The 26,451-nt window shown below is 52.1% G+C and overlaps 2 protein-coding genes across 3 annotated transcripts; one reads left to right on the forward strand and one right to left on the reverse strand.

Annotated features, from left to right (window-relative positions):
- On the forward strand, nt 1-11,575 carry Pdap1 (PDGFA associated protein 1). Its single transcript, XM_076840810.1, has 6 exons — nt 1-106; nt 3,392-3,483; nt 4,669-4,776; nt 7,025-7,146; nt 9,270-9,421; nt 10,833-11,575. Exons 1-6 carry the CDS (start codon nt 94-96, stop codon nt 10,889-10,891), a joined length of 546 nt encoding a protein of 181 aa, XP_076696925.1. The 5' UTR covers nt 1-93; the 3' UTR covers nt 10,892-11,575.
- Nucleotides 11,576-14,012: 2,437 nt separating this feature from the next.
- On the reverse strand, nt 14,013-25,854 carry Arpc1b (actin related protein 2/3 complex subunit 1B). 2 transcript variants are annotated; one of them, XM_076840808.1, is made up of 10 exons: nt 25,749-25,854; nt 19,622-19,695; nt 18,852-18,956; nt 18,164-18,386; nt 17,409-17,516; nt 16,336-16,542; nt 16,169-16,244; nt 15,360-15,565; nt 14,654-14,744; nt 14,013-14,328 (listed from the first exon to the last, which is right to left on the reverse strand). In XM_076840808.1, the coding sequence occupies exons 2-10, from the start codon at nt 19,683-19,685 to the stop codon at nt 14,290-14,292; spliced, it is 1,119 nt and encodes a 372-aa protein (XP_076696923.1). In that variant the 5' UTR covers nt 19,686-19,695; nt 25,749-25,854; the 3' UTR covers nt 14,013-14,289. The 2 variants fall into 2 exon arrangements, with proteins under 2 accessions (XP_076696923.1, XP_076696924.1); XM_076840809.1 differs by lacking the exon at nt 25,749-25,854 and adding an exon at nt 25,101-25,305.
- Between the last annotated feature and the right edge of the window lie 597 nt (nt 25,855-26,451).

The raw sequence follows: 26,451 nt of genomic DNA on the forward strand, positions 1-26,451 counted from the left end.
AGGGAACTGGGCCGGGCGGAAGAAGTCGAACACAAGGTATTTCCGGTTCCGGTGTCAGTTCGAGGCGCCGCCGCCGCAGCCGCCGGAGCCGCGATGCCTAAAGGAGGTGAGGGGCCGGCGCGCGTGGCCCGCGGTCCTGGCGGGGCGTCCTAGGGCCGGCTCCCGCTGCCCCTTCAGCCCGCGGGCTTCTAGCAGAGGGGCGCAAAGGGACGCTGTCTTCGCCGGCTGAGAGCCAGGCCCGGCCCGCGACGCCCGATTGTCCCGGTGGGGAAACTGGGGACCGTGGTGGTCCAGAGCTACTCCCTCCCGGGTCTCAGGCGATTCAGAGGCCCTGGTTCCAGCTGGCCCGGAAAGCCGGACACGGGCGCCCTTCTCCGAGCCTGGTGGTCTGGAGTTTCTTCCCACTGCCAGGCTGCCCGGAGACTGAGTCACCGCGTCCCGCGTGTGTGCCGGGCCTGCCTGCCTCACGCTTAAAGTGTGGGCCTTCTCAGGCTCCGGCTTAGCCAGGCCTGCCTAGTAAGACCTAACGTGATGCTGTGGAGCCTGGCAGACCGGGCTTTCATGCCCGCATTCGGTAGCAGCTGAGCGTGTGCCTTCGACCCAATCGTGTAACTTCTTTGTGTCTCAATTTTTTCGTTTGCAAACGAGAAATTACTATTGCATCTACCTCATAGTACTGATGAGGGACTTAAACTAGGTAATCCACGTAGAGTGCTCAATACAGTGCCGAGCAGTCGTTAAGTGCACAGTAGGCATTAGCAATCACTGTTTGCTGCAGAGTTTGGCTTGCTCTTGAAGGTTTATGGCTTCCCAGTACGTTGTAGGCCATCTTCCATCCTTTTTCCCTTTCAGAACCGATCGTCTTTCTTTTGAATCTCCGCTATACCATGGTCCAATTCTGTGGCCTTGAACTTATTTAACTTTCCACCTTTTTTCCCCTTCCTCTAGAATACCAGAGTGATAATTGTTAGCTTGGCGAGTTGGCTATGACTGAATGCCTGTCTAAAATGGCAAAGTGCCTGCCTAGCTCCTGGCAAAGAACAAATGTTCAGTTAATATTGGTACCTTACATGTTATGCTGGTTAATGCACTCAGCCCACAGGTACATCTGCCTGGAATTTTTCAAACCTAAATTATTTTCCGACTCTACATTCATGCTTTACAGAGCTGAATCTATTTAAACGTAGTTCTTTGCTGATTTATTGTGACACTGGGAGAGCCGTGTCTCTTAGGTTCCCTACACTTTTCATCTGTAAAAGACAATGGGAATACCGAATGAGACTTACTGGTTCCAGGGTTGGAGGATACAACTAGAACATTTTAAATATGAATTCATGGCTAACTCACTTGGTCTTTTGTGAAAAACTTTGCAGGCTGACAAGTTTTTCTTGCTTGGGTTAATTTACTTGAAACAGCACAAGAAAACATGAAGGTGTTAAGAATATGAAATTCTCCAAGAGCAAAGGACCCAATTGTCCTTTTTATTAAAAAAAAAAAGTCTTGAAGTGCCTTGAAGTTACAGTAGAGCAAGCCAAAGTCAGTATGTCATAGCCAAGTGTAGTGGATGAGAGCCTGTAATAACCAATTTTGAATTATTACCATTGCCTGAAATATTAAGAGGGCAAGAAAGGATCTTGCCTTTTTTTTTTTTTTTTTTTTTTAAAACAACAAGCTTGGTCTCACAATAGGCCTTTCGTGCATATAGCTTAGATACTCCTGGGAACCCAGGTAGTCATTAAAAATGGGTGGTGTGGGCTGTAGCAACCCAATTATGGCTCTGCAGCTGCTGTCTAGGAAATCAAAGGAGGCAGTATCTCTGCTACTGTCTCAAGAGTCTGGAGCAACTCTGGCTGCTCATTAGTAATTTTCTGCTCACAGTGAGGAACCCTCTGGAAATCAGGTGGGTCTCAGCTTTTAGGAGAGATCCTGTGTTGTGATGGAGGCTACAACCACTTCTTCATCCTCTAGGACCAACAGAGGGAATGATGCCCTGCTTTAAAATGCAGATGGTTTTGGCACAGTCTAGTGTTCTGGTTCTAGAGGGTCAGGATACAAAACTCATTCTTAGGTGAACTTTCATTGCTAGTCACATTTTTAGCTCTTAGATTATAGTTAGTTTTATTTTCCCCTTTAATTTTGCCAAGTGAATTTCAAGTAGAGTTTTTTTTGGGGGGGGGGTGGGGAGCATATCTGGGATTGAACTCAGGGGCACTCGACTACTAAGCCACATCCCCAGCCATATTTTGTATTTTATTTAGAGAATGGGTTTCACTGAGTTGCTTAGTTCCTCACCATGGCTGAGGCTGGCTTTGAACCTTTGATGCTCCTGCCTCAGCCTCCCGATCTACTGGGATTACAGGTGTGTGCCACCGTGCCTGGCTCCAACTGGAGTTTTTGCTGACAGGTTTTGGGGTCATTTCTCCTTAAGTAGTCTCTTTATACTGAACCACTATGAATTTTTTTTTTTTCTCTTCGGACATTTGCCGTAAAGTGGGGGTTTTGTTTTTTTAAATGTTTTTAAATTTTGGTTATTGTTTTCCCATCAAATGCTGTATTAGAAAAGTAACAATCAAGGCTGTGGTTGTGACTCAGTGGTAGAATGCTTGCCTAGCACGTGTGAGGTCCTGGGTTCAATCCTCAACACCACATAAAAATAAGTGAATAAAATAAAGCTAAAATAAAAGAAAAATAACAATCTTAGCAAACATTTGTAGTGCTTATCCAGTGCCAGGCACCTTCTGCCAGCTTTGCATATGTTAGTTAATCCATTTTCATGGCAGCCCTATGAAGTAGGGGCTCAAGTGAGGAAACTGCTACTCAGGAGGTTAAATACCTTCCCAAAGTCACAATCTAGGGAAGTGGTAGTGCTGGCATTGGAACCCAGGTTTTGGACTCCAAAGTTCTTACTCGTCACATTCTGCTTTGATCTTAAGTCTCCTTGTCTACAAAATGAAACCAGCAATGCCTCTTGAACCACAGGTTTGTTCTGAGGACCAAATGAGCCCATGGCTGTGACAACATTGCAAGTAAAAAGTCCCTTAGTGACAGCAGAGGTATAAATATTACATGTTTTTATGCCTGCATCTAAGTCTACTGTGTTTTAATTCTAAGGGACCAGGGGATTTAGTTATTTATTCTGTGCCATGCACATGTCCTCCTCAAGATTTATTTATGGGATCTTGCATTCATCACACAGTTTGCATCTACTGGTCATGAGTTGCTTCTTGTGTCCCTTTGAACACATGAAGGTGAGGGAGGTACAGGTTTGGTTGGTGCTTAGCTGTAGCCTCTAATGGGAGTGCTTCAAGTAGGACACAACCCTTTGTGGGGGGGGGTTAAGGTAATCAGGACAGCTATTTTCTCTTACTTTCCTAAACTGCTCCTTGTTCAGGGAGAAAGGGAGGCCACAAAGGCCGGGCAAGGCAGTATACAAGCCCTGAGGAGATCGACGCCCAGCTCCAGGCTGAAAAGCAGAAGGCCAGGGTGAGTACATATAGTCTGTCCAGCTACTCCAGTGGTTCAGGGTGGTGCCTGGCCTCCTTGGCTCCCATAGAAGCCAGGTGAGGACTAAGGGTAAGCCAATGTGGGGGTGGGGAAGGTAGTGGACAGCAGATGTGAATTCTGGTAACCAGCCATCTAGAGGGAGACCATCCTGTGACTGGCTCTATTAGAAAGAACTTGGTCCATTTGGCAGTAGTTGCTTAGTTCTTCTTCTGGGGACACTCTACTGGCTTCTGTCCTTCTGGAGCTTGAGTTCCCTTGCAGCCCACCATTTCTCTGATGCATCCTGTGGGACTGCTTGCCATACTCAGCACAGCATGCTGCCCTGCCTTTCCACATCCCCAGTGTGCTCTTTGCTCCCAGCTCTGTTCAACATCACCATCTCTGTGATCTTGCTGGTACTACCCACATGCCCTCCAATCCATACTATCTATCCCCTCTTGTCCTGCAGTACTTTGTCCAGCCTGTTGTTGGTGTCCACGTCCCCTACCACACCATAGATCTGTGCTTGAATTCAGAGCCCAAGAGAGAACAGTCAGGCCTCCAGAACCCGCAAGAAAGCAGAGAACACCTCTAGGTGGAGAGGTCTGGGTGAGCCTCATTGTAGAATTGGCAGCTGGAAGGACCTTGAAGAAGGTGTGAGGAAGTGTAGAAGGGTATAAGGTTTTTATCTTTTTTTTTTTTTTTTTTTTTTTGGCCACGTGCTAAGGTGTGATCTTGGGAAGCTGGTGCAGCAGGGTGGTACATGGGTAGGACCAATTAGGAGTGTAGAACCAGGGAGTACCTGCCCAGGAAAGTCAGTACAATTTGGCAGTATGTGCAACAGGTGGGACAGCTGGTTTTTAACCCCATAGCTGGGGTTTTATGACCTTGAGAGATTAACTTCTTGCTAGGCTGTCTAAGGTGGCTGCAAGGAGCAGGGCCTTTTGCAGACGTGCAGGGGGCTCACTGGATTGTGAGGGACTGGCCTCCAGGCCATAATGCTGAATAGACAAGCTACCTGTCTGACCCAAGTCCCCTATTCTGGGCCAGGAGCACAGAATAGTTTCCTTGTCATGCTTGGTCACAGCCTTCCAGAGGTTTAATGTCAAATGTGGTGGTAGGGGGTCACAGTCTTGGGGGTTTGTTTTGCATTTTTGATTCTGCAGGTTGTCCATTTCTGAACAGGAAGAAGAGGAACAAGAAGAAGGTGGTGATGGGGCTGCAGGTGACCCCAAAAAGGAGAAGAAATCTCTAGACTCAGATGAGAGTGAGGATGAAGATGACGACTACCAGGTACTGAGTCTGGACTCATTCAGTAGACATATTTTGAGAACTGTTTACTCCCAGTCCTCATAGTAGATGCAGACAAAGTTCTTGCTCTTAAGAGTTTCATTTCTTTTGTGTGGTAGGATGGGGTACTGGGGATTGAACCCAGGGTCACTCTATCACTGAGCTACATCCTCAGCTCTTTTAACATTTTATTTTGAGATGGTCTCACTAAGTTGCTAATGTTGACCATAACTTGCCTCAGTCTCTCAAGTAGCTGATATTACAGGCATGTACACCTTGCCTAGCCAAAATTTACATTTTCTTTCTTCTTTTGGATCAGGGATTGAACCCAGGGGTGCGTAATCACTGAGCCAAATTGGGCCTCATTAAGTTCTTGATTCTTGTCTTGGAACTCGCAGTCCTCTTGCTTCGGCTTCCCGAGGTACTGGGATTATAGGCATGCACCACTGCGCCCAGTTCCAAGGATTTATATTCTAATGGAGAGATACAATAAAGAAATGAAAAATGGACAGTATTAATTCAAGTAGCGATAAGAGTTATGAATAAAACACTGTGACGAAAGATATATAGAATAGTGTTATAGTGATGAGATAACTTGGAAACTGAGATGAGAACAAGATGGAGCCAGCCATGTCAAAACTGGTGTGTAGTCAGCTACAGTGGCACATTCCTATAATCCCAGCAGCTTGGGAGGCTGAGACAGGAGGATTGCAAGTTCAGACCCAACCTCAGCAAAAGCGAGGCCCTAAGCAACTCAGTGAGACCTGTCTTTAAATAAAAAATACAAAATAGGGCTGGGGATGTGGCTCAGTGGTTGAGTTCAATCCCTAATACATACAAACAAACAAACAAATAAATAACCAACCAACCATCCAACCAACTAACCAACCAACCAGATTAGTAGATGTAAAGGCCCTGGGGTGGGAACAAGCATGGCAAGTTCAAGGAGCAGGAAGGGCCTGTAAGGCTTTGAATTTTGGGGTAAGGAGTGGAGTGGTTTGGGGTAAATGAGGAGAGGTTGGCAAGAACAGCACCTATGTAGCTGTTGAAGGGGGTTGGGTTTTATACGATGGGAAATGGGCAGCTGGTAGAGTCCTTGATTGGGAGAACTGACCAGGTTTGTTTGTAAAAGATGATTTGGGCCTTTTTGTGCACAGTGAATTGTAGGATGTTAAGGGTGGAGGCAGGGAGATGGCGGCGAGTGTCTAGAAATTGTGGTTTGTGCTGGGGTGGTGGCAGTAGCAGTGGATAAGAGTGGACATATTCAGGCCATACTTAGGGGTTGCTGAAGGATCGAGAAATCAAAGGTATGCTTAAGATTGACAGAAGGAACGGTTAGGTGAGGAGTGAATCTCAAATTCTGTCTTAGGTACATTCTAGTGTCAGGTGTCTGAATGGAGGTGTAGATTGGGTATAGGTATGTGGAGCTCAGTAGAGTGGTCAGATTGATTGGTATTCGGAACTGTATCCCTGGTCATTTAAGGAGGAAAGATAGGATTTTTTTGTTTGTTTGTTTGCACATATTAATTATACAGAATGGTGAACTTTGTTGTGGCAATTTAAACACAAATATAACATAAGAAAAGATAGGATTGTCAAATCTTGAAACTGACCAAACCTGCTGGAGACTGTTCTTGTTTCTTCCTGAACTACCCCAGGGGTGGTGGGAAGTACAGGCTTTAAGTTCTTGAGCCAGCTTCCAAATCCATAAACTCTGTGATGCAGTGATCACTTTGATTCTCAAGTTGCATTTCCCATTCATTTTCTATGATTGGAAGCATTGGAGTGAGTCCTGAGAACACACATCTGTGGTTCACCCTGCCTGGGGATCTAACATATGTTGGAGGAAGAATCAGGCCTGGGATTCCGTGGAAAATTGCTTCTGGAGGAAGTGGCGAAGTAGTGTTCTGTGTTGAGAGCTACTGTCTACTTCATGGTTGACCATGAGCAAGTTATTTAACCCTGAGATTTCATTCTGTTGCCTCTGAAATAGATAATAGCCCCCAGTTGCTAGAGTTGGCATAGATTGGGCCCTTGTTGCACATGCTCATTTTCCTTGCCCCTCCAAGGCTGGTGAAGATATGCCTGTGTGCTGTCCCCACTTGAGACTTGGGCTAAGCATCCTGCGGGCTGGAGGTGGAGCAGGAGTTTGTCCCCATCCAGATGGGCTCTTAGGAGATGGTGGGAATGACTTTCAGGGGCTCTGCAGGACCCCAACTTCTCCAATAACCAGCTTCTTGCCTTGTCCTAGCAAAAGCGCAAAGGTGTAGAAGGTCTTATCGACATTGAGAACCCCAACCGGGTGGCACAGACAACCAAAAAGGTCACGCAACTGGATCTGGATGGGCCAAAAGAGCTTTCAAGGAGAGAACGGTAATGTCTGCTGGGAAGCCTTGTGACAGCACACAGGCTGGGATGGGGGGTTGCTGAGGTGCTCGGTAGTTAGGGTATGGGGGTGCTCCAGCCATGTTGTTTGTTTATTTCTGCTTCATTTCATCCACCAAAGGCTCTACAATAGCTTCTCAAAAAAAAAAAAAAAAAAAAAATATATATATATATATATACACACACACACATAAAAACACATTTTGTTTATCTATAGAGACATGTCAAGGGAAGTAGACAACAGATTCCGACCTGAACATTGCATTTGAAGTAATGGCCCAAGGACAAAAGGGATACCCTCTAGTCTCTGGCTGCATCTTACAGTTTTGTTTACATCCATCCATGGTATTGTGGCCATGGGGTCTGGGGGATCTGAGCTAGCTAAAAGGCAGCACAGCCTAGTGCAGGGAAGTGTTGCTCTGCTGAGCCAGCTGCTCTGGGTATTTCTGAGTCCCATGTAAAAATGAAGCAGCCTTCCTTATGAGTTGTATTAAAGTTGAGATCTGGTACTAACGTAAGTCCTTGATAAGAAGTGGGTTTTTTGTTTTTGTTTTTGTTTTGTTTTGTTTTCCTTTCTGATATGTAGTGCTGGGAATCTTGTATTGCTGTTCTGCCACTGAGCTGCATCCCCAACCCCAGTGCCCTGACTTTTGATGGCCACCAGAGCCTTTAAGAAATGGAAGTCTACTGAGAAAAGCAGCCCTAGTTTCTCCTTATCAAGTTGCTAGGATTTCAGTTCACTATCCTGTGCGTACCCAGAATGCCTAGGAACATGTCTATGAAAACTCTGCAGGGAAGTCCTATGAACTTGAGATGTGGTTGGAGGCCACGAAGGACTCTCCTTGTCTCCCTACCCCTCCAGCAGCTTCGCCAGAAAGCCATTTGCACCACTGAGCTGGTGCTGGTCTTCCCAGAGAAGAAGGGCTTTAATGCCCTTTAGTGGCACATTCTGCCACTTCACTGCAGAGCACCCTTGCACAAGTCACTGCCCTTGCTGCTCCTGCCTTTTGGGTTGCAGAAATGATAATCATAAAGGCTAGCACTCTGCCTGGCACTTGGCTTTCACTGAGGGGGCCCTGCAGAACTTTGGGACTGACTTACTCATTTCTAAGGACTCAGAGGTATGTGAGTATGGCGCATCCCTGCTGGGGGAGAATCTACTAGACTGATGGGTTATCTCTTCAGTTCTGTAGCAGACTGTTTTGTCCAGTTTTCCGGGTGAACCTTCTGCTCATCCCACTCTTCATGGTTGTTACTCACCCATCTTCTCTCACTGGGCTTCAAGCCTTGTTTCTCAGTATTCTCCAGCCTTGTGGACTGTGAGGGCCTCTAAGGGGCCGACTCTCTCCCCTCCTCTCCTGCCAGACAAGCTCTCCCCTCCTTCAACACTTGGCTTCTCCAGATGAGTGCAAATGGCACCCTGATTGCATACCCTAAAGGGCATCTCCTCAAGTTCAGAGTCTTTGGCTTGGGAAGAAAATACTCCAGAGAAACTAATGGCCATCTCCACACTCCATAGTGGGATATTACGGACATCTTTGTTTCATGGAGTCTAGCTTTTATTCTTGTTGAGGGGGCTCACTCCTTGGGAAACAGCCCTTTTGCAATCTGAGCTGCCGTAAGGATGTTGTGGTAACCTGAGATAGGTTATGTCTCATTCCCATCTCTGGTTCTCATCCTCTGCCCTGTGGTTTACATGGTGCACTTATTTATCTGTTTCTTATAAAATGTGATTTTCAGTTCCTTGATCCCGGTCATTTTCTCTAGAACATGAAGTTCATTTGGTTTGGGTCAGCTTTTTTCACTGTGCCCACCAGACTCTAGTCATGAATCCATCAGGTATCTTCCTGTGTTGCTGCAGCCAGACATTGTCCCCTCTCATGCCAAGGCTTTCTCACAGGGTTTGCCATCTGAGCTCATTCCTTCTGCTTGCTTATTTGCTGAGTGTCCATCAAACAGGGATCACAGAGCCAAGGCCCCTCCCTCAGCTGGAGCACCCTCTTCTACCTGGGCCCTAGTCCTGAGTGCTTAGCCTTCATTCTGGCTCCTACATCCAGCTCAGCTAACGGTGTGGGGAAGATGTCCCCTGAGACACCATTTTATCCAAACAGAGAAGAAATAGAGAAGCAGAAAGCAAAAGAACGCTACATGAAAATGCATTTAGCTGGGAAGACAGAGCAGGCCAAGGCTGACCTTGCCCGGCTGGCCATCATCCGGAAACAGCGGGAAGAGGCAGCGAGGAAGAAAGAAGAGGAGAGGAAAGGTAAGTCCCAGGGATGGTTACCTGACTCGTCTGGGCAAGCCACCAAACCTTTTACTTTTGTCCTTGTCCATGAGGTTGGAGTGGGTGAGGACTGATAACTGCCTGACCAGGTTATCTAGTAGAGACTTACTTCGCATGTACAGGTAGAGAGGGAGGCCCCTGCTCACCACCCCTCAGGGTGCTGGAGGGTCCAGCAACATTGTGGAGTCTCAGCAGAGCACTGAGAGCAGTTGCCTCACCGATGGCAGGAGGTCTTAGAGTGCCAGGTCAGACCTTTGAAGCTGGAAGGTCTTGCTAAGGTCTTTGGGGGCTTGTGAAGCCAGCACTACCTGGAGTCACTATCATCCATCCACTGAGCTTGGGAGGTGGTAAATTCCAGCCCAGGTGCCTCTCTTCCTCATGCCCTACCAGAGGGAGGTCAGGGTGGCTATGGGGGCTTGGTTGGTTTATAGACATTTTATTTTATTTTATTTTTTTTTTGACAGAGCCTCACTAAGTTGCTGAGGCTGTCCTCAAATTTGCAATCCTCCTGCCTCTGCCTCCCAAGTCACTGGGATTATAGGCCTGTGCCACCAAACCTGGCTACAGTCTATTTTTTTTTTTTAATATTTACTTTTTTAGTTGATGAACCTTTATTTTATTCACTTATTTATATGCAGTGCTGAGAATCGAACCCAGTGCCTCAAACATGTGAGGCAAGCATCCTACCACTGAGCCCCAGCCTACTTTTTCTACTTTTTTGTTTCTTTTTTGTGGTACTGGGGTTTGAACCCAGGGCCTTGTTCATGCAAGGCAAGCACTCTACCAAATGAGCTATATCTCCAGCCCCCTACATTCTACTTTTTAACCATCTCTTCTGGGGCCCTGAAAGCCCTTAGAGATCCTGTTGTCCTGCCTCTTTGCCAAATTATGAGGAAACTGAGAGTAGAAATGAGAAATCAGTTGCTCAGGGGCATTGTCACCCACACTGGAGATCTGATTATCCAGACTCAGCTTGCTTGACAAACTAAGCAGGAAAGGACTTCATGTGTAACTATGTGAATGGTGTTACTGACTTGAGATTTTAACATTAGAACCCATGGGGAAAGGTTGGAATTATGGGGTTCTCCCCAGGATGCAGGGAGGAGTTTCCCAGAACCCACTTGATTGCATATTAGTGGTCTTTATGGATAGGGCAGCTTTTGATAACAGTGACGGCAGCCACTCACTACTTGAGGAATGTCTAGATGCCTGGGTCTTGGAACTTCAGCAGACTTCTCCTGCAGGGGTTGTCCGCCTGGGCCCTTCTCTGGTCTCTGCCTTACTGCTATCTATGCACAGTGGCTTTTGAAGCCTCTCAGACATGAAGTTTTGGGGGTTGTGAGGGATGGATTTGTTTTGTTCTAACTCCTGCCCTCCCCTCCCACTCCAGCAAAAGACGATGCGACTTTGTCAGGAAAACGGATGCAGTCGCTCTCACTGAATAAGTAAGCACGGCTGTGGAGGAGAGGCCAGGGGCTGGGCCGTGCCGCCAGGACCCCTCCCGTGCCACCTGCCCTGCGCCCTGGTGCCGCTGCAGCAGCCCCTCACAGCCAGGAGCCCCCCACGGCCTGGGGCCTCCTCTTCATCTTGGCACAGAAATCGTTTGGGGGGGGGTGTGGGGGGCTGGGGGAGGGGCAGCTGCTATCTTTGAGACAGAAAGATGCAGGACAGCATTTCATATGTAACCATTTGAATGTTTTTGCTGTTTTTAGAATTCAGAACCCTGGTTGGGGGGTGGGTGCCTGGGAGGTGGGGTAAGAAGAGCTTCCATTTGTTCAGTAGATTGCACGTTAGTGGGTGGTCGTGCCAGGGGCAGCTGCTGATAAGTTTGTGACAACTAGCCCCAGTCTATGTTGCCTGGGTGCTCACTCAGAGAGGCTGTTATCTAGGAGCCCGTGCTCCTGGGTCCCTGAGGGTCATGTCTGGTCCCTGGCCAGTCCCCTCTGACAGAGGCCTCTCCTCTCTGCCCTTCCCTGCCTCATTCCCACCCATCTGGCCAGGGCTAGTGCCCATTTTTAACCCTACCCATTGATCATTTCAAGAAAACCTCTGTTTACTGTGCAGCACCCAGGCAAAACATGCTCCACAAATTCAACTTGTATATTTGGCAGATTAAACTTGACATTATCGTAAGCTTTGTTTTTGCAATCTGTCTTTTGGCTCCTGTGCCCAAGCCATTTTTACTTATGGTGGCACTCAGGCAGGGCACGTAGCAAACCTTTTGTTGGGTAGCATGTGCAATATGCAGGGATTATTCCTGGTCCCACAGCAGGCTGGAACAGCACAGGCCACCTTCTCCAGGTGCCCCCTGGTGGTAACAGCCTAATTCTGTGCTGGAAGAAGCTTCCCAAAAGCTGAGCGCTATCATCACATTTAGCTTTTACCTTATTTTATGGTGGGGACTGTCAGTGGGGAAACATCAGCAATGGGTTGTGCTACAGATTCACGTCTAGTGAAAGGTAACCCCACAGCACCTGTCCTGCCTCAGCACCCATCTGAAGCATTCTTTACCTTTGTGTTTGGTCCTGAAAGATTAGTGGGTCTGTTGATGTCGTGGAGTGCCACGCAGGGAGGGGTGTGGGTGGGAATGGTGTGGTTTGCCTGAGATCAGGCAAAATGATTTAGTTGCAGAAATGGTATTGAGCTCCTGACTCCCAGGAACTTCTTACTACATGCCTTGGGAACTGATGGAGAGATTCCACAGTGCTAGCATCTGCATTTTGCCCTAGTGTCCTGCAAATCCTGGCCCCTGAGGAACAGGAATTCCTCAAGGGGCAATGTCTTCCTGCTGCCTGGAGATTATGTAGCAGTTTCCCAGGCTCGTCTGTAGCCATGAAATGAAGTTCTCTGACAGAATGGAAGAAGGTGGTAGCTGTTTGGCCAGGTTCCCATTGCCGATTCTGAGACTGGGCAGCAATGAGGTAGGTGTCCTCTAAGGTGGGTGCTGAAAGCCGGAGGAGGTCTGTAAATGGCTGGTGAAGAGTCAGGGCTTTGTAAGAATCCTCTGGTGCTCAAGGCAAGGACTTCTTGGTGGCTACAGGTCCAGGAGTATAGGTTTACAGTCTTGCCTGGATACCTGGGCGATGTGTGGACTAAAGTTCCTTGGGCTAGAAGCATTTCTCTGTGGCTTGACCAGAGACCCTCTTAGCAGACACCCCTATAGTTGGGTTTGGAAGTCAGACTTGTGTTTGAATCCTGGCTGTGCCACTTTCTGCCTGTGGGAGTTTGTAACATCTTTCTCTGGTATGTGTTTTGGCAGTGCTTGGACCTAAAGCATTGTAGGCCATGTTACTGAGCTATACTCCCCAACCCCATTTTCCTCTTTAAAATGGGCAGAACAGGTCCTTCCCAAGATGGGGACACAGTGCTTTGTGTCTGTTAGGACTCCTCCAACTCTTCTACTACTAGTCACCTAAGCCAGGTAGATATCCCAGCTACCAGCCCCGTTTTCCCCGCCCCACTGTGTCATTCACACATAAATACTGCCGCAGCCTCCTCTTGGGCCTCTGGTCTAGTCTTTGGAATGCAAAGCTAGCTGTGGCCTGCATGGTCCCAAGAGCTTCCAGGAGCTGGTGAGCCTTCCCGGCCTCACCTCATCCTTCAGCTCCCTGAAGGCCTCCACTTTTGCTCACCAGCCCTTGGTTCATGCTATGCCTTAGCTGGCACCTTCCCTCAGTCTCCTTTTCCTGAGCTCTCCTGGGCACTGGGTTATCTGCCTTCCCCACCAGACTGTGAGCTTCACAATACCAACTCTGCCCTCATTGTCCCCTCAGTACCCAGCAGGGCTTGGCACAGGAAGGCCCAACAAGTCTGTCAGGGTCCTAGTGAACACTGGTGATGTATAGCACAGAGCAGGGTCCAGGGTCATCCTCCTTACTGAACTGGGCCTGCTACCTGCCAGGCTTGGAGGAGCCCAACCCTACCCTGACAGTGCCATGTAGTGCCTTTTCCTGCTTAGGGGAAGCACTTTGGAATCTGTGTCACTTCCATTATACACAAGCTGTTGGGGTTGGAGCCAGGGCCTCACACATGCTAGGAAAGCACTCTACCACTCAGCCCCAGCCTCTGAACCTGTCCTCTGCCTCCTGCCCCCATCCAAGAGCTGGGTTGGCCTTGAACTCTCAAGTTTGTCTCAGCCTCCTAAGTAATTTGATTATAAGTGTGTGCCACTGTGCCTAGCTCCACACCTGTTATTTTAAAGCCAATACTTGTGCTCTCTGAAATAGGCTGCAAGTCTGATGAGGAAAGTCAGCAAGCTTCTGCAGAGCTCCTGCAGGAGGCGCCTGAAAGACAGTAGAGGGAAGCATGCTGCTCAGGGTGGTGTGTGGGTTGGGTGTTGCTGGGGACCCTATCTGCCTGAGGAAAGCAGCAAAAGGGGTATGTATGCCTCTTTGCCCATTACTGCAGGGCCTTGCAACAGACACCTCAACGAGGGGACCCAAACTCTTAATGGGCTAACACAGGCTGGGACTGCATTTAGTAGAGAATAAGGGGAGCTGTCAGTTCATTGGTAAGCAGTTCATGACCAGTGGAAAACCACCCTCCTTCCAAACACACAGGCAAGCATGTCCACAATTGCATTTTTATTACCTCCATTTTCTGAAGCAGTTCATGACCAGCATTGTGCTTTGGTGGCTTTTTTTTTTTTTTTTAACAATAAATGAAAGCATTTCTTTAAGAAAAAGGCACATATTCCTTGAATAGGTAAGAAAAGCTCCTCCCCTTCTAAGGGGGCAGTCCCCAGGGGTGTCCCATACTGGTACCCCAAAAGCATTCAGCAAAGCCTTCTCAAGCCCTTCCTGGCCCCTTTCCCCCAGCTGCTGGGATGAGGGCAGACTCCCCACAGTTCATTTGATCTTGAGGTCCTTCAGGGCTGACTCCAAGCTCTGCAAGGAGGCAGAATGGGCAGATTGGTTCACAGCTGTTGTGCCCCCATATACAGGGCCCCCAATCCATGCCCCCTTAGCCCCAGCATAGTAAAGGACAGAACCTGGTCTTTGAAGTGGGGCAGACCTGAGTCTAAATCCCAACCAGAGGGTATGCAAGCCCAGGGGTCAAGGGCTGCTCCATTACTGCACCCCCAGCCCCCAAAATGCCTTTCTCCTGTAGGAGTGAAGGACTGGGTCATCCAGGGCAGCTGCTGGGGAGGTGGAGAGGGGAGAAAGGTCAATCCAGGGGCCTGGAGGGAACTGGGATACAACAAAGTCTCACCTTCACATCCCAGATGCTCATGCCACCATCCATGCCTGTTGTGCAGAATTGTGAGCACTTTGCCTTGCCCCCACTGAGCACTGAGATCTGGCTGTAAGGAGAATGAGAAGCTTGGGGATCCCAGCCTATGCACCAGGAGCTCCCAAACTCCTATGAGATGGAAGTGCAAGATGGGGGTGCCCAGCCAGGGACAGGTTGAGAGTGGGCTTGGGAGTCTGCTTTGGGGACCAGCAGTTGCAGAAGACACTGAAGGGCTGGGCAGGGAGGAAGGACATGGACATATAGGGGATGAAGTGCCAGTAATGTGCTGGGACAGGGGAAAAGAAGGGAGAAATGAGGTTGGTTCTAAAAAGATGCTTAGTTGGAAGATTGGGCAGATATAGGCTTACAGCCAAGGGGCTGTTGAAGTCTTGCCATCACCCTGATTAACATGGCTGGCAGATTTGGGTTTTGGAGGGTCCTTAGGTGACTGCAGAGGAACCCTTACCTTCACTGGGTTCTAGTGATAGACCCACCCACAAAAAGCCTGCTGCTCACAGGCCTCACTCCCAGGACAGTCAAATTATCAGCAAGGCTAATGCTCAATCCCCACCTGCTGTGATTTTTGTGCACCCAAAAGAGTTCTCAACTGTTTCCCAGAAGGTGTCCCTCCCTCCAGGGCTCACCCTGCACCTGACTTCTTGGGCTACCCTGGCCCTGCCCTCACCTGACACTGTTCTTGTGCAGAGAGTCCAGCCCAGCTCCGGCGCCTGCACCACCTTCAGAGCTGGCCTTTTTGTCCAGGTTCTGGAAACGCTCACGGGCTGTCAAGCCCCGCTGCGAGCTCTGCTTGGGCACATCCAGCCGCCCACCAAAGCTCAGTGTCCCCATGGCACCATCGTAGGTAAACAGCACTGGAAAGCAGTCATGGCCCTGTGGCCGTGTGGGGTTACCACTGAGTGCCTGCCAGGGCAGGCTGAGCGCCCCCATTCTCCACCCAACAGAGGAGAGGTGAGGCAAGGTGCTGGGGAGCATCATATATCCCATGTGGGGCTTTGATGGCACTTCCACTGAAATGAATGTCCCAGCTTGGGGACATGGCCAGGCTATGAAGAATTAGGCCTCAATCCCAGGTATACAAATGGGATGGATATGGGAACTGTCCTCTCAAACAGCAACGCCAGGATCTAGTTGAAAATCTTGGACTCCCCAGAGAGTTCCACCCAGCCAGTTATACCACCGCCAAGAGAGACCCTGCAGCTAGCTGCTCCTCTGGATTTTCTCCTCATAAGGCAACTGGGGAAGCATGTAAGAGACCAGGCCTCCTTCAGACCCCCTCACAATACCCACACTGCACATGAAATGGGAGCAAGAGTCCTTACTGCGTTAAGCCAGGGCAACTGGAGATTTTTTGTTGTTACTGCAGCATAACCTAACCTATTCTGTCCCATGTGGATACGAATGGGTGTAAGGCAAGAAGGGAACAAGGGAGAGGGGGAGGTAGGAGAGCTGCTCCTACCAGCCACCACTGCTTACCGCTGCCACCAGACTGTTTTCTGTGATGAAGGTGAGGGCCAGCAGTGGCAATGTTTCAGAGGCCAGTGTGGCAACGCTGAGGGGAAGAGCAAGGTTAGCCACCGGGCACCACCTTCTGCCTGTGTCTGGGTTGCCCTGTATCCCTGCACCTCCATCCCTGTACTCACGCCATTTTCTTGTCGGCATCAGCCAGGCACACGGTACTGTCATGGCTAACCCAGGCCACACGGCTCCCACTGGCTGAGAAACAGACGCCGTGTACCCAGCCACAGCTATTGCTGGACTCGAACATCAGCTCCCCAAAGGGCATCTTGGAGCCCCATGGAGTGGGGGCTGGTCGTTCCTCCACCTCCTTGATGTAGGCAGAGAAGATCCTGCCAGCAGAGGCAAGAAGGGAACTGAGGTTTAGGGGCCTGAGAAGGGAACTCCCTCCCAAACCAGGCTGGTGGGGGACTCTGAGTGGTCAGAGCACAAGCTTGGAGCCCGTGCATTCAGGATCTGGCTCCCGCGACCTGTGTCTTCATGCTTAACAAGTCTGGGCCTCAGTATTCCCTTTGTGCAATAAGATGGAGGTGAGGGTGTCCCAGAGCCTGTGGGGACAAACCTGAGAGTTGACTATCCACAACTCATGTGGCCCCCAGAGGCTGTGGTCCTATCATGCAAGTCCTTGGGATGCCCCTCCTCTCTTCTCTCTGCCTGGATCTGGCTCTGTCCCTTCCTACAGGCTCCACCCTCTTCCACTCCCCAGCATTCACCTCTTCTCAATCCACCTGACAGATCAGGGTAGCAGCAAACCAACTCCCCACCCACCAGCAAAGCCTCACAGGATGCCATCCTTTCTTGCCTAGGGCCTCTGAAGTGGCTTCTAGTGCCTGTTGTTTTCTAAGTGGAGATTCAGAACAGGGTGGCAGGGGTGGGGAGCAGCCACCTGCATGGAGCTGGAGAACTGGTGGCCAAGGCAGACTCGGGTGCTAGGCTCAGAAGTTATAACCCGTGAATAGCAATTGGAGACGCTATGTTCCAGTCCTTAAGATCATGAAGCAAGACTTGTTCCAGTTTACCAGTCATTCCTACCTTGGTACGATAAGCACACCCGCTCACCTCCTTCAGACAAGCCAGGAAACTATAAGGGTGGGAGTTATACTGAGGCAGGGGCTACAGGACTGTAGACTGGACACACAGTGATTCTTTAGAGAGCAATTCCTCACTTGGGGTCCCTGGGAGGAGGCTCCCATCTCACCTGCACTTGAAGTCACAGGAGCCAGCAGCCAGGAGCACATTGTTGGGGTGCCAGTCCAGGCTGAGGACAGTAGAGCGGATGGGCTTCTTGATGTGCTTGCACACCCACCTGGACACGTGGCCAGACAGGTAGGGGGGAGAGGGACAGGAAGTGAGCATCCACAGACCTCAGCACATTGCAGGCCACCAATGTCCTAGGTGGAGAGACCTGGACTTATGTGATGTGGGACAGGCAGCAATGTGCTGGGTCTCCTCTGGGGTGGGGATTCTGTCTTGTATCCTTTTAACCTCACAAAGTTATTTTAGCTACAGTTTCCCAGATTTCAGCTGGGCTTCTGCCTGGTGCCCACCCTCAGCCATGTGGGATTGAGGCATGTCTGGCAGTTGGTGAGTGGCACCCCGCAGTCTGACAGGCTGGGCATCTGGGTAAGTGACTGACTTTGCTCATCTGCAGAGTGGAACAGACCCAGGCCATGGGGCTGTCAGGAAGTCATGGCTTAGCAAGTGCCCCCAGAAGTGGGCCCTGGGATGCTCTGTGTCCTCATTGCCAAGTTGAGGCTGGGGGACCACTGAAAGACTATGCAGAGTCCCTTGTCTCACCAAGAAGACAGACTTTCCTGGGGTCATGTGAGTAGGGGTCCCAACATCTCCTCCTATGCCTTCTGGGGACTAGGCTGCCTCCTGTAGGTCTGCAGTCCTGGGCTTGGCCAGTCCTGAGTCCCTCCCAGCCCACTCTGGCCCTGCCCAGGCACGCACCAGTCATTCTCCTGCTCAAAGTAACAGATGGAGATGACACGGGAGCCACTGCCCACAGCAAACTTGTTCTCATTGGGGGCCCAGCGCACACAACGGGCAGCACGGTTGATCCGCAGAATGACAAGAGTGGGCTTCCACGTGCGGCCCTTCAGCGTCCACACATAGGCATTGCGGTCTGTGCCACAGGTCACAATGCGGTTACTCTCAGGGGCCCAGTCGATACCTGTGAGGGACGTAGAAAACACTAGGCTGAAGCCATCAAGCTGAGCTAGCTCTACAGGGGTCACATAGGAGGGGCCAAAGCCACAACCTGCAAGGAAGCTGCCTCTGCCTAGCACATGCACTTCCCTGTAGGCCACTATCACCTAGAGAGACCAGGGTTGCCACTGGACCTTATGAAAGCTGTAACGGCTCTCCCAGGGTATCACTATAGGCTTGAAGACAAAGCTGGAGATAGAAGGAACTGTTCTTTATAGAGCAAGAACTGAGCTGCTGGATCAAGCCTCTCCTGAACCTACAAACCTTGAGTTTCTCAGTAACATGAGCCAACATAATCCCTTTACAACCTAAGCCACTTTGAAACAGGGCTGTGTTCCTTGAAACCCAATCTGTTCTGCTTAATTCACTGATTAGGTAGGTGCATGACCACAGCCAGCCCCTCCCTGTTCCCTCACCAGTCCTGACCCACCTGTCACCTGCCCATTGTGCTCCTTGAGCTCATGCACCTTGGTCCACTTGGCCCCGCTCTTCTCGTAGATGTGCACCTCGTGGTTGTTGGGGCAGATGGCGATCTCTGCAGGAGCAGCAGAAAGGGCTTAGCAAGGGGAAGAGATATGGGCACCCAGCACCCTTCCCCATGACTCCCCTCCATCTCACCCTTCATAACCCAGGCTCTCCTCCAGTGGAGTCCCCTGAAACCCCTCAGACCTTGCTGAGCACCCTCTCACCCTTCTGAGTCTGGCCACCCCTCCCTCACCTGTACCCCCTCAATGCTCCCACAGCCATTTCACAACCCAGGACCTCTTCCCATCCCACTGCTCTGGCTGCTGGCTGCCCTGCTACTGCTCCCTGTCCCCAATGCCAGCCAGCCTCCTGGCTGCTCCTGACACCTTGGGCTCCTACCCCTGCCCTCCCTGGCTTCAGTGCCACTTGCTCAGAAATGTCTCTTTTCACCCTTTCTAGACCAGTAGCTCTGCCTCCACAGCCTCCCTCTTCAGGTCCCAGCTTCATTTCTTGTCCTTGTACCTTCCCCTCTGGAGACCCAAGCTTAGTGTCCTGTCCTATCCCCCCCACCCCTTTATGCACCAGCTCCTGCAGCAGAGCCTGGCTGACATGCTCCACACCCCCTGAGCTCTTCCCCTTCCCTCCAGCACTTCCCTCAGGACAGGGCCTAGGGGCAGGGTGAGGATGGGTCTCAAGGAGCCGACTGGGTGGGGGGCACTCCTGGTGGGCACTCACGGGTGCGGTCCTTATTCCAGGCATGGCAGCTGATGGGCTCCACCAGGAAGCTGTGGTAAGCCATGGCTCAGCTCCTGCATCAAGAGGAGAGAGAATGCAGGTCAGCTCTGCTCCTGCCCAGAGAGACCAGGCCCCACGTGACCCCCATGAGATCTTTAGCAGGAAGACCACCTAGGTTTCAGAGGGGCACCAGTTTGCAGGAAAGGATGGCAGGGCCCACCTGGGTCTCCTGACAGGCCTGGTGTGTGGCTTCCAGACCTGGGGCCTGTTCCCCTCCTCCTAGGAGGGCAGGTGTCACAGGATGTCTCTGTGGCTTCAGGGAACAGAGTGAGATGGGCAGATGAAGATCTGTTGTGAGTGGGGTATGCTGGGACCTGGCCAGACAGGCTGGCACCTGCCAGCTGTGCCTCATGGGTTGATCCTCCACCCTCCCACCATAAGGTCTGGGTGAAGATGAAATGCAGCAATCCTGTAAGTGTCCCAGAATGCAGCACACTCACCCTCCATGCCCAGAGCCCAGGGGCCCAAGGGAGAAGCAGAGGTAGACAGGCCTTCACTTGCTGTGCTCAGGCCTGGGTAATGGGGTTTTAGAGAGACCCCAAGGTGGCCCACCCATAAGGACATAGGAGGAAATAGAAGCAGCGGGGTGAATGCAGCCCCCTGCAGGAGACCAGCCTCCAGCACTGATAGTGAAACCCTGGCAGGGGGCAGCTCAGCCCCCACCAACCATTCCCAACTGTCACGGAGCTTCACAGTGGCACAACACTGGCTCCCTTCCCTCACTGCTGTCCCCAGCTCATACCCTGCTGCCTCTGCAGGGTGCTGCCTGCCCTTGGCCAGACTGGGGCCTCCCATCTAGCCAAATGTGCCTTCAAGGCCAGTTCTATCACCTGCAGCCCTAGGCCACTCCTGCTCAGCCAAGATGCACCCATCCAGAAAGACCCAACAAGAACATCGCTTCCCAAACCCAGGCTCTGCCTGTCTCCGACACTGACTCAGCTTCTCCAAGCCGCAGGTCCTGGAGTGGAGGAGCCCCAAGGCACTGCTTGCAAAGCCATGTGGCCCAGGAACCTCTCTCATCCTCCCAGAACCTGTTTCTTCAGCATCAGGGTGGAAACAGGAATCTTGCCTCCCCAGAGGTGTTGGGACGGTGAAATAAGGTGATACACCACACTAGGCACCAGGGGGTGTTCAAGACATGGCACTCTTGGGCCATAATAGACGCGATGGCACCTGACCTTGGTTTATCCTTTGAAGAGTCGGTCTCCCCAACCAGGCCAGAGGCTGATCCTGGGGCCCACATGTCCTGCCATTCAAGTCTGGGAATCAGTGGCACCTCAGCCCCCTACCCCAAAGCTCACTGCCTGGTGGGCCCTGACTGGTATACCCACCCAAATACATACTCTACTTTTTTTTTTTTTCTTTCTTTTTTGGTACCAGGGATGGGATCCAAGGGTGTCTGACATTCTCAGCCTTTTTATTTTATTTTATTTTTTTTTGGAGACAGGGCCTGAGTTGCTTAGGGCCTCAATTAGTCATTGAGGCTGGCTTTGAATTTGCAGTCCGCCTCAGCCTCCCAAGCCACTAGAACTATTAGCACGCCTAGCCACACCCCTGCTTTTACGTACAACAGAACATCCTGGAAAGTTCCTGAGCCAGAATAAGACACCAACAGAAATGTGTGCATCTTTATGGTGGAGGGACCTTGTCTGTTTCCTCCATGCCTGGGAAAGGGCCTCAAGTGGGTCCTCAGTTGACATTTGCAGAGAAAGTGGACAAGGGAGCCATTTGCACAAACAGCCCAGGGTCACATGTGAGGACATTGCTGCAGACAGACATCCTGTGTGTGCACAATAAGCCTTACCCAGGGCAGGCCCCCAGCACGGCTGCCGCCCCAACCTCTCTCCCAAGGCCTGTGTAAGGCAAAGCCCCCGCCTGAAGTGTCACCTCAGAGCCTTCGGCCAGATCAGCAGGCCTGCTGGGGGTTTCCCTGAGTACTTCCAGGGTGGCCTAGGTTTAGGCCATCACTGCCCATGCCAGATGACAAGACTGAGGAGAGGGAAGCTTGAACCTGTCTGACCAAGCTGCTCGGCTGCCCCAGTTCCACGGTCTGAGGTCACCAGCGGGGCAGGGGCAGGGCTGAGGCCAGGCTCTGGTTGGCCCCTGGCATCCAGTGGTCAATGGGCGCTTGGACGGCTTCAGTGGGAGCAAAAAGGAGGAGGAAGCTGGGGCTGCCGTCTGTGGTGGGGCCCAAAACCTGAACTTGGGGAACCCTGAGCTGGTAGGCAGACCTGACTTTTCAGCAACAATTGTGACACTCTGCATGGGCCCAGGCACATCGGTCCTGGTATGAAGGTGGAGCGGCCACCCCCATCAGCAGCCCCCCAATGTCCTAGTGAGTAATGCAGCAGGAGGCCCTGGGGAACATTGGCCCTGTTTCCTGGAACTCAGGGGCTGATGGGGGAGGTGCTGGTAAAGACGTCCACAGGGCTGGGCAAGGTGGTGCATACCTGTAATCCCAGCGGCTCTGGGAGGCTGAGGCAGGAAGATCAAAGCCAGCCTCAGCCAAAACGAAGCGCTAAGCAACTCAGTGAGACCCTGTCTCTAAATAAAATACAAAATAGGACTGGAGAGGTGGCTCAGTGGTTGAGTGAGCCACAGGCCATAAGCACAGTGTGATAGACAGGGAGATTCAGGCCACACCTATCAGCCAATCACACTCCAGCATGAATTGGGGGCAGGAGAGAAGGGTGAAGAGAGGCTGGAAAGAGGAAGACTCATTTCCCCCTTTTTATAGCTTCTGCAAAGCTACTGAAACCGGCAGGGCCTCAGCAAGGACTCCCCAACCCCTGTATCTGCCAAATGAGGAAGTGGGGGCCCCAAGAAGCAGTCAGCCATGGGGCTCCGGGCTTTCCGGCTCAGGGATCATGGGATGGTTCCCTGGTCAGACCCAGGATCAGCCTCACAGCCCGCCACTCTGCCTCAGGAAAACCTCTAACTACCAAATGGGGTGGGTGGGACAACTGCCCTCCAGGGGCTGGCAGGCCACCCGGCCACTAAAAGCTCACAGGAAAACCCAAATGGGCTGCTTCGCCCCAGTACACGGCCACCAGGCCCCCGCACTGTTCCTGGAGGAAGAGACTGGCAGGGAACGTGGTCTCCCAGATCCCCTTGATGATGTGGCCCTGAGAGCCAGGGAAGTCTCTGACAGCTGAGGAACATGAGAGAGAAGGGGACCCTGGGGGGTGGCATTGGGACCAGGAGTCCACGCGTGGTGCTCTGTGTTCCATCACCCTGGAAATGGTGAGCCTGGGGGAGTGAGGGCCAAAGTGCATGCACACCTCAGCTGGCTTCAAACCACCTCAGGTCTCAGTATGGTTCTCCATACTCACCGATCAGGTGACCAAGGCTGGGTGGGGTTGGGGGAGGGAGGGCGGTGGGGCTGTGCTCCTTAGGAGACTCAGAATTCCCTACAGGGGCAATGTGAGGTGGGAGTTTCTATTCAGGGGGTACCTAAGACCACCCACCAGGGTGTGAAAAAATTTTTTTTTAACATGAGGTCTCAGGCTTGGGATTCAGCTCAGTGGTAGAGCACTTGCCTAACATGTGCTCTGTACCTCCAAATGGCACTCAAAACTGTGGGGTCTCGCTATGTTGCCCAAGCTGACCTTGAACTTAGGAGCTCAAGTGATCCTCCTGTCTCAGCCTTTCAAGGGCTGAGAATCCAGGCGTGTACCACCTTATCCAAGACCACCCCCCCATTTTTTTTTTTTTTTTACAACCTGTACTTGAACAGAAGTTCAAATGAGGAGGTATTTGTTTTGTTCACCGGAGATGTCCCCAGCAGGGATTAGGGGCCTGGACATGGTAAATGCTCCATGAATGTGGCCTATGAATGAACTGCATCCTCTTCCTGAGGTCTATCTTGGGGAATGGTCTGAGGAATGTGCTGTGTTACTTCAGTGGCATGTGGGTGTTATGTGATTTGTAGAAATTTGGGGATTATGTATTCAAATTTTTCTCCCAATGGTGTCAATGGTTAGAAAAGCTTGGAAACCTCTAATCTAGGGGACCCCCCCACTCTGTGGATGTCGAGGGGAGAAGGATACAGCTCTCCTCCAAAGCAAGATGGGCAAAGCCCCAGGCTGTCAGCTAGGGAGGACACTCTCCCTGTCCCCAGGCTTCAGGGTTGCCTCCTCATGGTGCTGGGTTTAAACTGTCTCTCTCCAGACTGGCTGGGCGTCAGTCAACCTTCTGCCATGTCTTTATCCAGCACAGGCTGCGGCTCTTCCTTGCCTGGCTTTACTGGGTCTCCCAGATTCCAGAGGTCTGCCTGTATTGGAGGCTAAACTAGGCAGGAGTTGCCTGGAGCAAGGACCTTGGCTCCAGAGGCACTGCAGGAAGTCTCCGCCCAGCTCGCTCAGGCGCTTGGAGGGAATTGCCAGCAAGCCATTTTGCTCAGGGTGCTCAGTATTACTCAACTTCCTGTTGTGGGTAGGAGCCTGGGTGGTGTGATCAGCCCTTGCTACCCCCATTCACCCCTCCTGACTCTGCTCTTTAAGTCTTACAAGCCAGGCAAAGTCAAGAAACAAGACTCAAACAATTATAAGGCACCACAAAGCATGAATTAAAGAAAACAAAACAAAACCCCAAAACACATAAAACTCAATGCTGGGAGGGCTGTGGAGAAATTCTCTCATTTGTTACAAAATAGTTTGGTCTTTCTGAAGAGACTGAAAAACTGAATTCAACAACGTGTTAGGAATGAATAAACAGAACACAATAACATTAGCAGGGACTTAAAATTTGTTGACAATCTTGAATCACAACCATATGGATACTAATACCCCCTGATCATCATCTTTTTTTCCCCCTTAAATATGCTCATTAAAACCCTCTTGGTATCAGTAACAGGGAGGAAAAATTCAGATAACTACCAAGATAAAAGGAAATTGTGATATTAACATGTTGGGAGTCTGGGGATATAGCTCAGTGGTTCAAGGTAGAGCTCTTGCCTGGTAGGCTTGAAGCCTGGGTTCCATTCCCACCACTGCAAACAACAAAAACAAGACAAAAAACACATTGTGATGCTATTTAACTATTAAAAAAGTCCCATCAATCATGTATAAAGACATATTTTGTACATGATGAGCAAACAGACTCAGATAAAAGCAAAGATCCCCTCCAAGTCACACAGTTCCTCAAAGGCACAGCTAGGACTGGACCCCAAGTCCCCAAGGTCGGGTCCCTCGGAGCAGACACACACATCAAGACTGCAGGCTTCCTAACAGCAACAACAGCAAGCATTCACACGCTGTCTGTACCTGGCGCACTGCCAAGTGTCTTACACACGTTCTCGAATTTCAGCCTCGCAACTTGAAAGGTCCCCATTGTCCAGATAAGGAAAGTTGAGGCACACAGAGGTTAGGGGGCTCTCCAAGGTCATGGGGCCAGAGAAGGAGGAAGCTGGCACTCTCACCTAGGTCCCCTGTATCCTTCTCACCCTCCGGGGTGCACCGCCCAAGGCTCGCGGAGCCCGGGGACAGCCCTTCCTGGTCTGGCCCTAGGCTCTGATCTGCTAAGGCTCCAGTCGCCGCCTGCGGACCCTGGCTGCTCTCCCTGCGCCTCGGGGAAGGAGGGGCGCCCGGATCCCTCGCCAGGACCCACGCCTGTCCGTCTGGACCCCTCGGACCGCGACTCCGGCGGGAGGCGGCGGCCGGGCGTGGCGGGGGCGCCAGCTCATTTCCCGGCCTCGACAACCCGGAAGGCTGGAGGATGGAGGGGAAGTGACTGGGCGTGGGGCCCCGCGGCACTGAGAATGGGGTGACGGCGACACCCGCGAGGGGCCGAGGGGGAGGTGGGGACCAGGAGCGGGGCCGCAGAGGCGGGAAGGGGTCCGCGCGGGCGGGGTCCCCGAGGATGCCAGGTGTGCAGGGAGCCCGCGTCCCCACCCCCGGGCCCCTCGACCCCGCGAGCCCCCGCTCGCTCCCCTCGGGCGCAACCCGCGCCCCCGCACCTGCAGACGGCCCCTCCGTTCCCGCCGCCCGCCCCGTCGGACAGCGCCCCGGCCCCGCCCCTCCCCGCCGCCCCGACCCCCGCGCCCCGCGCCCAGCCCCGCGCCCCTCACCTCGGGGCGCCCCGGCCGCGGACTCTGGGCAGTCGACGCGCCGAGCCGGCTCTGGGCCCCGCGCAGCGCCGCGGCCACTTCCTCGTGGGCGGGGGGCGGGGCCTCGCGGTCTGGGCTCCGGGCCGGGGGCGGGACCTGGGGCGGCGGTCGCGAGATCCCAGGTCCCGCCCACCCCTCGGGGCTGGGGGCTGCTGCGATCCAGCCGCGCGGATGTCGGAGCCGGGACGTGTGCGGAAGTCCTGCGCGGCCACCGCTCGCTGCCTTCCGGGCCGGGAAACTGAGGCTGGGAGGAGGCAGCCACCCAGCCGCTGGCAGCCGGGGGCCGCGCCCCCACCCACCGAGCGCGGGCGCCGACGGCGAGCTCTGCGCCACGCGCAGGTGACCGTGCAATTTGGCGAGTCCCAGTGTCCTCGGTTCCCAGCGCTCGGTCATTCCCAGGTTGCCCCCGGTCGGTAGGTGCAGGCCGTGCTTGGGTGTGGGCAGCGAGGGCGTGACCATGGCTGCCGGCCCCGCCCTCGTTTTCCTTACTGTTAACAGGGGTGCTGGTTCCGGGCAGGGATGCACACGGGTCACCAGCAGTGACTTCCTGCCCCTCTAGGCCACCACAACCCGCTTCAGGTCTTTGAATTATCCGGGTGGCCTTCCAGCCACCTTATTTGGGATGTTAGGCCAAGTGGTCGCCAGGGGTTGTTGAGTCCTGACC

This window comes from Callospermophilus lateralis, chromosome 19 (assembly GCF_048772815.1).
Source record: "Callospermophilus lateralis isolate mCalLat2 chromosome 19, mCalLat2.hap1, whole genome shotgun sequence".
NCBI lineage: Eukaryota > Metazoa > Chordata > Mammalia > Rodentia > Sciuridae > Callospermophilus > Callospermophilus lateralis.